We start from the raw sequence: 13,897 nt of genomic DNA on the forward strand, positions 1-13,897 counted from the left end.
GGCTTTTTAAAATCTTCATAGCCCAACCACACCCCCAATTGCTGAAGCCATGCCACAAGCCAGCCGCGGGCATTCTGGAAACTCGCCAGTTGAACCCAAAAGTGCAGCTAATGTTGCAAAACACCCAACCTGAGGGTGCTGGTTGCTCTGATGTAAAAGCGAGGGAGGGACTTACGGTTTCCTTACCTCACCAACGTGTCACCGCCTGCCCCTCCTGGGCTGTAATAGAGCACGTTCTCCAGGGACAAGGAGAATTTCAGCCCCTCTGCCTCTGAGATGTATAAGTTGGTGCGGTTGTTACTATGACTGACACATACAAACACCTGGTCCTCGGAGGCATCTGCGATGTAATATTCCTTTGGAATCGAAAGTCAAAACATACAAGTCAAAAACCACACATGCACAGTGGACTTTTCCCTATGCACACTGAAGTAATGACTTCCAAATGTCCCAGTGACAGGGACAGGCCCAGAGCCCGCAGACACCTTCCCAAATCTTGGTAAAGCCTAGCCAATTTTCTTTTTGGAGGAGGTGAGGCTGCCCTGTAACTGGAACAAGCTGCTTACTGGCAAATGGGGCCCCAAAGAGGGGACCACCAAACCCCACAAATGACCTAAAAACTTCATTTTGGTTCATGACATCTTTTTCTCATGAGGTGCATCAATAGTATGTATTATAATATCCATTAATGTGCATTTCCTTTCCTTTCATTCTCTCTAAGGTACTAAAGAAAGGTGGAAGCCATAAAAAGCAAAGCACTGACAAGAATGTTCTCCCCATGAGCTACCAACCTTCCAGCACACCGACTGCCAGTGGCAAGGCCTTCAAATGCCACCTCCTGCCTGTGGTGGCGTCTCTGATGACCCCAGCCCACACTGTCTTTCCCACTGATCTCTACGCTCTAATACACACATACCGCAGCTAAGCATTTGACATGAACGTATATATATGGTTTCTCCTCTGCTTGTTTCTCTGTGTCTCCAATGTATGTGTTTCTAAAAGGATGGGACCCAGCTTTTATCCCCTTTTGGAATCTAGCCACCTGTAAGCAACAGAGCAGGTATTGCACGAATAACTCATGGTCACCAGCTCTCCATTCCTTCGGGACAGCACACTGAGGGCCCACTGACTCTGGTCCCAAACCTGTCTGCCAGTCTGTCTCCACATAAAGCAAATTAAGACTCCCATTCAGCTGCACTTCAAATAGTGAAGAGGGAAAAAACAGACCAAGGTGCCCAAAGCCTAATGGTTCCCTCTATGGAACTGTCTAGAAAGTGATCACAGGGAGCCTCCATCAATGACCTACCCAGCATGATGAGCACTGAGTGTTACACTGCATGTTGGCAAATTGAACTTTAAAAAAATTTTTTTTAATTAAAATAAATAAGAAATAAAAGAAGATTCAAATAAAAAAAAATTTTTTAAAAGGCTCTACCCAGAAGGATATCCCAGCAACACCCTTCCCCTGACCCCTGCATATGGAAACTAACTCTTTTGTCCACCCCCAAGCAGACCCCACTCACATTAATAGGATGTCTTGTAACAAACTGGGCTGCTCGCATGGGCTTCCTGTCAAAGGACACCCAGAGCTGGACAGAAGCTGGCTGTAGATCGCCCAGAAGATGCTGCCAAGGAAGAGGAGGGAAAAAAAAAAAAAAGTTAATGGTGCCACACTACAGCCACTCAAAGTAAGAGAAGATGGAAACAGGAAAGTCAGACCCCTCTGATTCTACCAGAAACACAAAACACAGGGTAACTGCAAATGCACATTTTTTGCAAAGTCCGTGTTCCCTCCACAGCTTGGGCTGCACTCGTTTGATCCCCAACATCCAATCTGCAACAGGTATTAGATACTCCCGAGGAAGGACAGACAGTACCGCGGCCCAACTGGGCGTGGGAGGAGGTAGGGGGCTGAACCTAGCAGCCCCCGCACCCATACAGGCTGAGGTCAGCCACACACCGAGCATGTAAAACCCATTCCCATATTCTTTCCCCTCCCGTTTTCAGGGGACGAGGATACTCGAATTAAAGGGCTTTAACCTGCACAAAGAGCTGAGGGAATTTTTACCGGTTCTCTTTTGCAACCTTCTAATACTTCTCATTGATGAACGTTTTTCCTAGAGTGTGTTTTCTTTGCTAGGGCATAGGGCATGCCACACAATGTTGGCCACATCACACTGCGTTTTAGAAATACTAAAGCACAGCTGGAGTCTCGAAAATGTGTATAAAAGCATTAGATTAAGAGCTGGCTGTACCACCTCAGGAAATCACTAAACGTCTCTAGGTCTCAATTTACTCATCTACAAAAATGAGAAGCTGATTAGGATCAGGGCTTCTCTCTGTATGGGTTTCAATGGTCCAGGAACCCTATAAATACATATGCAAACCATGTGTATAGATGCACTCATTCATCCTGCCGGGAAGGGCACACAATCTTTACCAGATTCTCAAAAGGGTTGATGATTCAAAAAAGGGTAAGAGCCACCATAAAGGCTCAGTGTGGGTTTTTCCAGCTCTAAAAGTATGGGACTGGGATGCCTGGGTGGCTCGGTCGTTGAGCATCTATCTTCAGCTCAGGTTGTGATCCTGGGGTCCTGGGATCAAGAGCCACATCAGGCTTTCCACAGGGAGCCTGCTTCTCCCCTCTGCATGTGTCTCTGCCTCTCTCTCTCTGAGTCTCTCACAAATAAATAATAAAATCTTTTAAATAAATAAAGTATGGGATTGAGAACTGAAGGTAAATTTTGCACAACTAGCTGGACAGAAAGGGATACAAGCCTTCACATGTACATAATCACACACGCGACTACTAAGCTTATCAGAATGTTGAGATTCCCAGCCAGAATGGGTTCATTTTGCTTCATATATCCTTGACCGTGTTGCTACTGTTTACTACACACTTTAAATTCTTAAAGTAAGAAACATCTCAATTTCTCTTAACTATAACACAAATGAAACCCATGTGCTAAAATATGCCCAATAAATACTATGTGAAGAGCAAGGGGAGGAACATGAAGTTACTCTTGACTCATCTGAGTACTGTGTGTGTGTATATCCATATATATACACACACACACACACACATATATATATATATATAACAAATGGTTAAAATTAGTTTGTTTGAAAGAGGCCAGGTAGAGAGGTACAAAAGACTGCCTTTCCAAAATGGCACACTGAAAACCATGTTAATAGCTTGTACTAAGTATGGGGCCATAGGAAACGATGGATCTATTAAAAACATAAAACATATTACCTAAATGAGAAAACATTGCCCAGCAAGACTGTTAGGCATAGATTCCAAAAGCCCTCAAGTCAATAAAATTTTATAGCTATTTATAAAGGTCAGAGGATCCGTTTAAGTTACCCTATATAAATCCCTATAAATATATGTGAATACACAGATGTCAGTTGAAACATACACTTTCATGCTTTATATTTTTTCACTACTATCCCACTGTGGTTATACCTTAGAAAGGAGTCACTTTTCTCAGTGACACTGGGGCCATGATTAGTTAAGTTTTGTGGGTTTTTTTAATATTTTATTTATTTATTCATGAGAGAGACACACTCCTCCTCTCTGCGGGGAGCCCGATGTGGGACTCAATCTCAGGACCCTGGGATCATGCCCTGAGCCGAAGGCAGATGCTCAACCACTGAGCCACCCAGGTGCCCCTAGTTAAGCATTCTTAGTGAGTGCTCTTGGGTGGCATGAGAATGGAGAATTCATACCAGGGCCAGTCTTCCTCCACAAATGCAAAAGTCACAGAGTACAAAAGTCATAAGAAATCTCAAAACAAACCAAAAAGCAACAACTATAAGAAGGGAAGGGGAGGGGAGGGGGAGGGGGAGGAGAGGGGATGGGAGGGAAGGGAAGGGAGAAAAGAAAAAGAAACCTTAAAACACATCCATCCCACTTCCTTCCAGGACAATCATTCCTAAGCCTGGACAATTCGGGCTCACTCCTAAGAAGTGATACTTTCTCGCCACCAAGAAACATTAAAAATTACGAGCACCTGGGTGGCTCAGTCAGTTTAGCATTTGCCTTCAGCTCAGGTCATGATCCCAGGGTCCCGGGATCAAGCCCCATGTCAGGCTCCCTGCTCATGGAGAGCCTGCTTCTCCCTCTCCTCCTCCCCATTCCTGCTCTCTCTCGCTATCTCTTTCTAATAAATAAAATCCTAAAAAAAATTAACAATTAAACTGTGGCACACTATGGACTGTCAAATAGATGTATCATTAGCCCCTAATATTTTTCCTTAACAAACCATGGGGTTTTGTGGCTGCTGAGTTTCTCTTAATCACAATTATAAAAGTAAAACGTGCTCATAAGAAAGAAACATCCAACAGTACAGACAGGGGTAAGGTAGAATGCAGAACCTCAGCTCCCGACCCTCCACTCTCTCCTCTTGCCCAACCCTCCAGAAAGTAACAGCTTACCAACGCTCTGCTGGTAACAGGCTCTCATGGGGTCTTTCAAAAGTGTTCTGTGCCATCACACCTGAGCATATTTATATGGTGACAGATAATGCTACACCTACCCAACATCCATTATCCTTCCTCCTTAGCAACAAGACCTTGACCGCCACCCCAAATAAGCCACTGGGGTTCTCTAAGTGCAGCCACATGACTGAGTTCTAAGCAGTAATTGTAAACCTAAGTGGTGTGTTGGTTTCTAAGAAGGCTGCTGAGAGACTTCATCAGTGGGAAGGGGTCCTATTTGGCCTCTCTCTCCTTACTCTAATTCCCATAAAGACTCAAAGGCTAGTATAGATATTCTGGACCAAGAAGGAACCCTGAGAATGGAAATCATTAGGTTTGTGGAACAGACAGAGGCCTAGGTCCCCAATAACACCAGGGCACCCACATACCAGCCGTAGTTTGGCTACCAATAGGCTGCCCTGAGGAGAGAAAAGTATGTTTCTGTATTCACTAAGGCACTTCTATTTCTAGTCCATTACCAGTAATCAAACACAATGCTAATTTGATAACATTTGCAATTTTATTTTCCACATACAACGCAGATCGTGATAGAAATGTTGTTATGCCATTCAACTTTCTTCACTCATAGAGTCTCTTGGACATCTTCTGTTTAACAGCTCATGGGCACTGACATATTTTCCAGAAACATTCTTCAGTGGACATGCTTGTATATGTTACCTTTTTTGGAAGTACACAAGAATATCTGTAGGATGCCATTCTCAAAACCACTAGATCAAAATTTTCAGTTTTGACAGAATAAACAGCCTTCCTGAAAGGCAATACCAGTTAATACAGCTCCCAGCACAAATACTTTCGCCAGCATCCAAAGAGTTATTTAAACGTTTCAAGTTATGCCAATATTACAGGGTCTGAGAATCTGTGATAAGATTTTTTTTATTTGGTGTTTTCATCCTGATAAGGAAACATAAATTAATATAAGAATCTGAATAATCTGAATTTCAGAATGTGCATTTATGCTTACGTTTGAGATTATATCAAAGGAAATGAGAGGTCAAGGAGAAAAGAGCAGAGAGAACTAAATAAATGACACATTCTTGCCAAGTGAAGGCCACAGGATGTCACAGTGAGCTCTTCAATCAAACAGTTCACGGAGAAAAGTGGCCGGAGAATGAGGGACTCCAAAGCACGTGGGGGACAAGGACCCCAGTTCAGAAGCACTGGGGCTCTAGCATCCATTGCCACCTTCCCCTCTGAAGCAGTGAAGGATCAGCAAAACATCATCATCCACGTTAACGTCGTTTATGCTAAAATATTTATAGATAATGTTTTACAGATATTTTATATATATGTATTTATGACTTGCTTTAATATATCCCAAGAAAAGGGGTGCCTGGGTGGCTCAGCCGGGTAAATGTCTGACTCCTGATCTAAGCTCAGGTCTTGCTCTTGGGGTTGTGAGATCGAGCCCTACATTGGGGTCCATGCTGAGTGGGGAGCCTACTTAAAAAAATAATACTAATAATAAAATAAACCATTCCAAGAAAAAAATAAGTAGGTTACACAGCTGAAAAGAGATTAACAAATGTAAATAGTATTGAGGCTGAATGAGGGCACCTACGGAGGTCCTATAAGTATAAACTGTTCTTTTACATAGATTTGAAAACATCCATAATAAAAAGTTTTAGGGGCGCCTAGGTGGCTCAGCAGGTTGAGCATCTGCCTTCAGCTCAGGTCATGATCTTGGCATCCTGGGGTAGAGCCCTGGAATTGAGCTCTGCACTCAGCAGGGAGTCTGCTTCTCCCTCTCCCTCTGCCCCTCCTCCTGTTCGTGCTCTCTCTCTCTCCCTCTCTCTCAAATAAATAAAATCTTTAAAAAAAGAAAAAGTTCTACAAAGTTAGTATTAATTGGGAGCGCATCCAGAATGGCAGAGGAAGGAACTCAAAATCCACTCCTCTGAAAAGCAACAAGAACCCCAACCAAAGTTCTCAAAGTCAACTTTTTCACAATTCTAAAAGTTAAATAAAGGCTATTTGCCAAGGAGCACTTATTGGAAATCAGTGGCAAAGCTCAGCAAGAAGAGGCAACTTTGTGGCCTCAATCCCATCCCCTTCTCCCTAGCTCTGCAGCAGCCTTAGAAACCCACAGCCTGGCAGCTCCAAGAACTGGGAAGACCAGCAGCCCCGGAGCCACTGAAGGGGACAGATGACTGCCACAGCTAGCTTGAAAACTGCATTCTCGGGTCTTCTCTCCATATAACCTGACTCAGCTCACTGTACCAACAGACCGACAGCCAAGCCGTTTGTGGGAAACAGTGACAAATGGCAGACGTTTAACATCACAGCTGCTGGCAAGACATGACCACCTGGAGCTCATGGAAGGCTAAGAAGCCTGAAAGGAGGGATTCCTGGGTGGCTCAGCGGTTCAGCGCCTGCCTTTGGCCCAGGGCGTGATCCTGGAGTCTCAGGATCGAGTCCCACATCTGGCTCTTGGCATCGAGCCTGCTTCTCCCTCTGCCTGTGTCTCTGCCTCTCCCTCTATGTCTATCATGAATAAATAAATAAAATCTTTAAAAATAAAAAAAAAGAAGCCTGAAAGGAAAAGCTGGGGCAGTAAATGCCCAGAAGAGGCTTCGATAAGCTCTGAAATATCCCAGGGAACCTACTAGGTCTCCACGCAAGAGCTGAGTCTGCTCAGGAGAGAAGCAATAAGGGCCTCATCTCTCATGGCCAGGTAATCACCTGGAGGCTCTACAGAAGCAGGAACCGAAGGCTAAGGTAGAGTTGTGGATGGCCAGACCACAAGCCCCTAGCCCACGCTCAGAAGCCCTCAGCGAAGGCCACCAGATTTATCTGTGCAAAGCATTTGAGAAAAATCACGATTCAATCATGGCCAACCTTCAAGCCTAATTATTAAATATTTCACAGTCAAACACAATGAAGACTACAAACTCTACCAAATTAATGAAGGAAACTCACAAACAAAATCAAAATAGGCAACAGGAGGAAAAGGCAACAAAAAACATTCTGGGAAGGGGCCACTTGGAAATGAGCAGGTGCCTCGTGATACCATCTGAAATGTCTGATTTTAATAAAAGGATGACAGGACAAGCAAACAGCAAAGTATGGCCCATACTCAGACACAACACACACACACAGAGTCAAGAGAAACCGCTGCTGAGGAAGGCCAAATACTGGAATTACAGACAAAAAATTTAAATCCCCTATCATAAATAGGTAACCATGGGAAACCATGTCACAAGAATTAAAGTATGAGAACAACTGTCTCACCAAAGACAGACTATCTATAAAGAAACAGAAATTATAGAGATGCAAATTATTTTTTTAAATTGTTTTTAAAATTTATTCATTCATGAGGAAAAGAGAAAGAGGCAGAGGGAGAAACAGACTCCCCGTCGAACAGGGAGCCCGATGCAGGCCTCGATCCCAGGACCTCAGGATCACAACCCAAGATGAAGGCAGCTGTTTAACTGACAGCCACCCAGGCGCCCAAGATACAAATTCTTGAGTGGGAAAGTACAAGAACTCACAAGAAAAAAATCACAAAGGGGTTCAACAAAAAATTTTAACTGGCAAGAGAGGCAGTGGACCTAAAGACATTAATTCTGATGATCCATAATAAACACAGATGAAATCTGAAAACATTACACTAGGAAAGAAAACAGTTACAAGTAAGGTCACATAGTATAGGATTCTCTTTACATAAAATGTCCAGAACAGGCGATTCTATGAGGCAGAAAATAGATTCGTGGTTGCCAGAGGCTAGGAGGGGAGGGAATGGGAGGGAATGGGAGTGTGGGGCAATGAAAATGTGCTGGAATTAGAGAGTGATAAGTATTACACAACTTTGTGAATATACTTAACAACCACTGAGCTGCACACCTTAAAAGGGTGAATTTTATGGCATATGAATTATATCTCAATACAGGTGTTATAAAAGTTAATTTTAAATTTACTGGTATTACACTTTTATTTATAATCTGTAAAGGTTTTTCGGTTTTATTGTTGCGTATAAATTACATGCATTACGTGCTTATACCTAGCTTTATGTTTGCGTACATTTAAGTAATGTTATAATTAAAATAATTCATCAATAGCTTGCTTTGGGTCAGTTACCCTAAAATTCACACCCCAAGTGAGGTCAGCTAACTGTTCATAGAGAAGCCCACCATCCTGGGACACCTGGGTGACCCAGTGGTTGAACATCTGCCTTTGGCTCAGGGTATGATCCTGGAGTCCCCGGATCGAGTCCCACATTGGGCTCTCCACATGGAGCCTGCTTCTCCTCCTTCTGTCTATGTCTCTGCCTCTCTCTGTGTCTCTTGTGAATAAATAAAATCTTTAAAAAAAAAAAAAAGTCCACCATCTTGAAACAATAACTAAGTTGTCTTTTTATCTCCATCAACATTAGAGGCTTTAAATTAGCATAATGAAGATTAGAAATTGGTTTTCAATAGTGGTTGGTCAGTCATAATGGCAAAAGTAGAAATGAGTTCTCAAGGGAGATCAGTGGCATGCAGGATATTTGAACTGGCTTGAATATCCTAAAGATAGTACTCTGGCATGAACAGAGCATAACAATTTAAGGAGGCCTGTAACCTGAATTTTTAGGGGTAATGGCTATGACTTATCAAGCTTTTATTTTTTTTTTAAGATTTTATGTATTTATTCATGAGAGACACAGAGAGAGGCAGAGACATAGGCAGAGGGAGAAGCAGGCTCCCTGCAAGGAGCCCGGCATGGGACTTGATCCCTGAACCAGGATCACACCCTGGGCTGAAGGCAGACACTCAACCGCTGAGTCACCCAGGTGTCCTTTAAAAGCTTTTACACAAGAGGATTCTGGTTGCCTGATGCCAGGGCAAAGGGTAACAGAATCTTGCCTCTACAACAGGACTGGTTTTCTGTGAAGATCCATATAGAGATATTTTAGGGTTGTGGGCCATCCTGCCTCCACACAACTATTCAATTCTGTCACTATAGCATAAAAGCAGTGACAGACAACTTGTAAGCAAATAAGCATAGCTGTTTCAATAAAACTTTATTGACAAAAACAAGTGAAGGGCCATAGCTTGCCCATCCCTGCTCTAGAACATTGTGTTTATACCACTCAGAAGAAGAGAGGAAATACCATTAAGCCCATACATTAGGTCTTTGCTTACTGATGCATCAATTGTGCAAGAAAGGTGTATACCTGGCTTTCATGATTTACGGGTGGTGAAGCTACTGAGAAGCAGCTAGTCCTCACTTATTTCCAACATTTTGGCAACTATTGCTATCTACCAGAAAGAACCTAACAGCTGTATATTGCCAAGTTAGCGACTCGATGTTGGTCCAGTTTGCAGAAACGCCTCATTGCTGCTTTACTGGCCTATCATTTTAGTGTAGACTATTGAGACAAGTAAGTGAACTTCATGTCAAAAAACAAGGTATAAAAATTAGGCTTGGGTTAAAAAAAATCAAAGGGGAGCACTCGAGTGGCTCAGCCAGTTGAGTGACTGACCCCTGATTTCAGCTTGGGTCATAATCTCAGGGTCGTGGGGTCGAGTGCCCCACACTGGGTTCCCCACTCCCTGTCGATTATGCTTGAGATACTTTCTCTCCCTCTCCCACTACTGCCCCTCTCCTTCCACACACTCTCGCACAAGCCTCCTCTCTAAAAAAAAATAAAATATTTATTAAAAAAAAAAAATCAAAGGGCATCAGACACAAACCACATATGAAATAAGAGCCAGGCTAACAGGGCACCAGTGGATTCTGAAGACTCAGATACCACTTCCAGTCCAGAATCCAGATGGCTGTCCCCACATGTTCTAAAAAGCTAACTTGCAAAGAATTGTAATCATTCATGGTACTGGAAAAAAGCAAAAGAGTTAATCACCCAAAACCAATTTTCTGTGGTTTTGCAATTAGTTCCTTGACTTTCCTAATTTGATTTGAATCCATTTAATATTAAGGTCACTCAGAATTCCCCAAACCCAGGCAGCCTGAGTGCTAAGCACACCCCAGATAAGAAGTTACACTTGCAGACCTCAACACTCCCTCTGATATGGTTACCCAACCAAGGCCAATGTTGTTTATCCTTATGGCTCAGCAGTCTAATGTAATAAAAAGGAAGAAATTAAAGGGAGAAAACACTCATTTTATCATCCACTGACAGTTGGGTCTCTTCCCTCATCAACCCATCCAATCTACAATGATCCTTTGATAACAGAATTGACTATTATCACAAGCTTCTTCTGCCTACAGAAGGCCTCAGGGAAGAACTTCTCAAATTTTAGAGTTTCTTAGGCAACCTAGGGAATGCTGAGAACAAAATGCATTTGGGCCTTGAAATCTGCTTTTGGAACAAGTGCTCTTGCATGATGGTACCGTGAGTGCTCCTAAGACCACAATTTGAGAAATCTTTCCATGTGGTGGCCTACCTCATCTGACCTAGAGCCTCTAATTAACACCACTGACCTTGGAATCTTGTGGCCCATCCACGTGCTAAAGGATGAAGCCAAACACAAAAATAGTTTTGCCACCAATATCATGTAAGTAAATAAACCACAGAGAGGTGAAAGCTGACTCTGAAAGTACCAATCATTTACGACCACCAACTTTCCCTCCCAAAATCTACTGGCTCTGCTTTCTAAATCAGGCAGGCAAAGATGGCATTCATTCAACTACTGTACATCTGCTACACATCAAGCACTGTGCAAGATCTGGGTACTACATCAGACACCGCCTCTGAGCTCACCACTGGCCAGGAATAACAATCAACTTGCTGCCAGCACCCTACAAATAAGCTACGGCATGAGAACAGACATAGCTATTAGGTAGGAATGGAGGGCTTAGAAAGCTCCCACCTCAGCTCTTAGGTGTAAGATCCAGAAAAAAGAGGGGCAATGCAATGAGGGCTCTCCGCCTCAGCCCCAATCAGTCAGTAGGCAAATCTAGGCATCAGTTACTGCATCTTAAATTCAAGAAATTAAAATCATATAAATAAATTCAGGCCCAAAGAACTAAAACAGAGAAGACCCAGGAACACTCCAGGACCTCAGCACTGCCAAGAGGATGTCACAAGGTACCAGTGCTCAGGCCTGGCTTCTCACCCCACATTCCCCCACCCCTCTCCTCTCTGCACCCTGGCCCAAGGCAATCCAAGGATGCCTGTCTTCTGGGCCACAGCCTGTGTGTGTGTGTGTGTACATAAGAGAAAGAGATAAAGTGATAAGCAGGGCAGGAAAGGAACTATCTGGCAAGTGACCCAATGCAAACAGCCTAACAGAAGACAAACCACTATAATTAATAGTGACTCTAAAAACTTTTTGCAAAGTATATAATGGGGAACCACTCTTGCCTTTAGCCACCCACATCTTCTCTTCCTCTCATCTCAACCTGATTCTCTGCTTTCCTTGCTGGGGAGGTCCTGTCTCTACCCTGGAATCCTTCCAAAGGGAGCGGCCTGCCTCTGCCTGGCCTGCTACCAATTCATGTATTTTAAGCAAGAACCTAGGGGAAAACATTACACCTGATTTTAGTTCCACAAGGTTAACTGTGATGGAAGGCAAAGCACCTGCCAGTGACCAGAGACCGTCTTCAGAGCCCGAAGTCAAGGAAGGAATGGCCATCATTGAGAAAATAAGCACTCCAGGAAGAGGAGCCCAATCTGCTCTCCTCAGGGGGGCTTTTCCCTTCACACAGGGCAGGACAGTTGCCACTTGCAACTTGTCGCAAGGCAAGCCCTGTTAAATAATCAACTCTAGTTTTAAATGAGCAAGCCCCCACCCGTTCCAGCATCTGGCTCCATCCAACACGTCAAATCAAGGGGAAGATTTTCCCAAAGGCTGAGAATTAAGCTACTTACTGACAGCTGGAAGCTTAATCACTGCTTTTCTTAGAGCATTAACTCCCACTAGCCAATGACTACACATTCTATTAGCCATGGAAATTAACATGTGTCCAAAATTCCCAACGAAATCTGCCTAATCTGAAAGGAGATCAGGCAGCGAGATTAAAGAAAATTGCCACTGAGCCCCACCTCTCCTCTCGGGGTTCTTTCAATTGGGATTTCAAAGACACTTGTGTTTGACAAGGATGCCTGGCTACCAGGAACCACCAAATCCCAAGAGCCCAGAGACATCCCAAAGGGCTGTCCAGGCTTCTCCACTCCTCCGACCTTCCAAGACCACCCAAGCCCCATGGGAATGTCTGTCTACGTCCAGTGTCCCTCAGTCAAGCTCCTGGCGCACTGACCCTCTCTCCGCAAGACATAAACTCACCTGCTCGGTCCCAGGATGCAGACCCTGAGAAGGGAAACTTGGAAGGAGTGTACGCGTTCCTGAGCGCCGTCCACTTACCACCGCCTTTGTAGCAAACATGTATTTGTCCCGGAGCTGGAAGTCTCTCACTTCCTCAAGGATCACCTCCTGGTTCTCCAAGGACTGGAAGAAGTCCGTACTTCTGAAAACCGTGGAGTAGCCGGAGGGTTCGTGCCGCTCCACATAGATGGTGTTGGGCTTGTCATAGGGATCAATACCCCTGGGGGAGAGAGAGCGGTCGCTTTCATCTCCGTGTGTCACCACGAGAGGCACGGAGGCTCGGCCATGCAGACAGCCAACTGGAATTTAAGGACACGATGGTGGGGGGGACAAATGATCCACTCTGCCACAAACGCAGCCCTCTGGGTGCTCCTCGGCTCGAAGACGGGAAGGGACTGCCATTGCCCAGGGTTTAGGTTGCTACTGTGCTTCAAAGCGCCCTGGGTCTCCCTTAAGGCCGGCCTTGGCCAAGCTCAAGAAGAGCAAAGAGAGGAAAAAGTACAAGGTGGGGTATTTTGGAATCAATAGGCAAGGGACTGCTTGGGGCTGTCAGCTGAGTTTCTGGCCTCAAGTTACAAACCTCAGAGAACCAAGGAGTGTGTTTTCCTGGGGCGGGAGGCTCTCACAACAGCTCTAGAAGAAACCACAGGAGGAACCAGCAAGCCCAGCCTTGCTAAGGGACCCTGCCCCCGCTGTTGGTCCATCCTGTGGCGCTGTCACCCATCGTGCAATCAGGACTCATCCTGCCAGTAAAAAGTCACGCTCTGCGAGGCTCCTTCACAAACTTTTTTTTAAATTTATTTATTCATGAGAGATACAGAGAGACAGAGAGAGGCAGACACAGGCAGAAGGAGAAGCAGGCTGCATGCAGGGAGCCCGACATGGGACTCGATCCTGGGTCCCCAGGATCACACCCTGGGCCGAAGGCGGCACTAAACCGCTGAGCCATTGGGGCTGCCCTACACAAACTCTTTCTCACGTGTACTTATCTCCCCAGTGTCCTTCAGAAGCTCAGAGCTCATCGCTCTCCTGCTCCCTGTGCTCTGCTAACAGAGCACCCTCTGCAGGGATGCCCCCACCCCTGCAGGCACTCTGATTTGCATGTTCAAACCCTACTCATCCTCTGAGGT

General features: G+C 44.6%; 1 protein-coding gene across 4 annotated transcripts in view; it reads right to left on the bottom strand.

Annotated features, from left to right (window-relative positions):
• The window catches only part of SORL1 (sortilin related receptor 1), a 214,140-nt gene that overhangs the window by 104,847 nt on the left and 95,396 nt on the right, over positions 1-13,897 (bottom strand). For all 4 annotated transcript variants that reach the window (XM_072729512.1, XM_072729511.1, XM_025999033.2 and 1 more), the window contains exons 6-8: positions 12,807-12,987; positions 1,524-1,625; positions 187-356 (exon numbers count right to left, since the gene is read on the bottom strand). In XM_072729512.1, coding sequence (XP_072585613.1) covers positions 187-356; positions 1,524-1,625; positions 12,807-12,987 — 453 coding nt within the window. The remainder of the gene's footprint in view (positions 1-186; positions 357-1,523; positions 1,626-12,806; positions 12,988-13,897) is intronic.

Source organism: Vulpes vulpes, chromosome 12, assembly GCF_048418805.1.
Source record: "Vulpes vulpes isolate BD-2025 chromosome 12, VulVul3, whole genome shotgun sequence".
NCBI lineage: Eukaryota > Metazoa > Chordata > Mammalia > Carnivora > Canidae > Vulpes > Vulpes vulpes.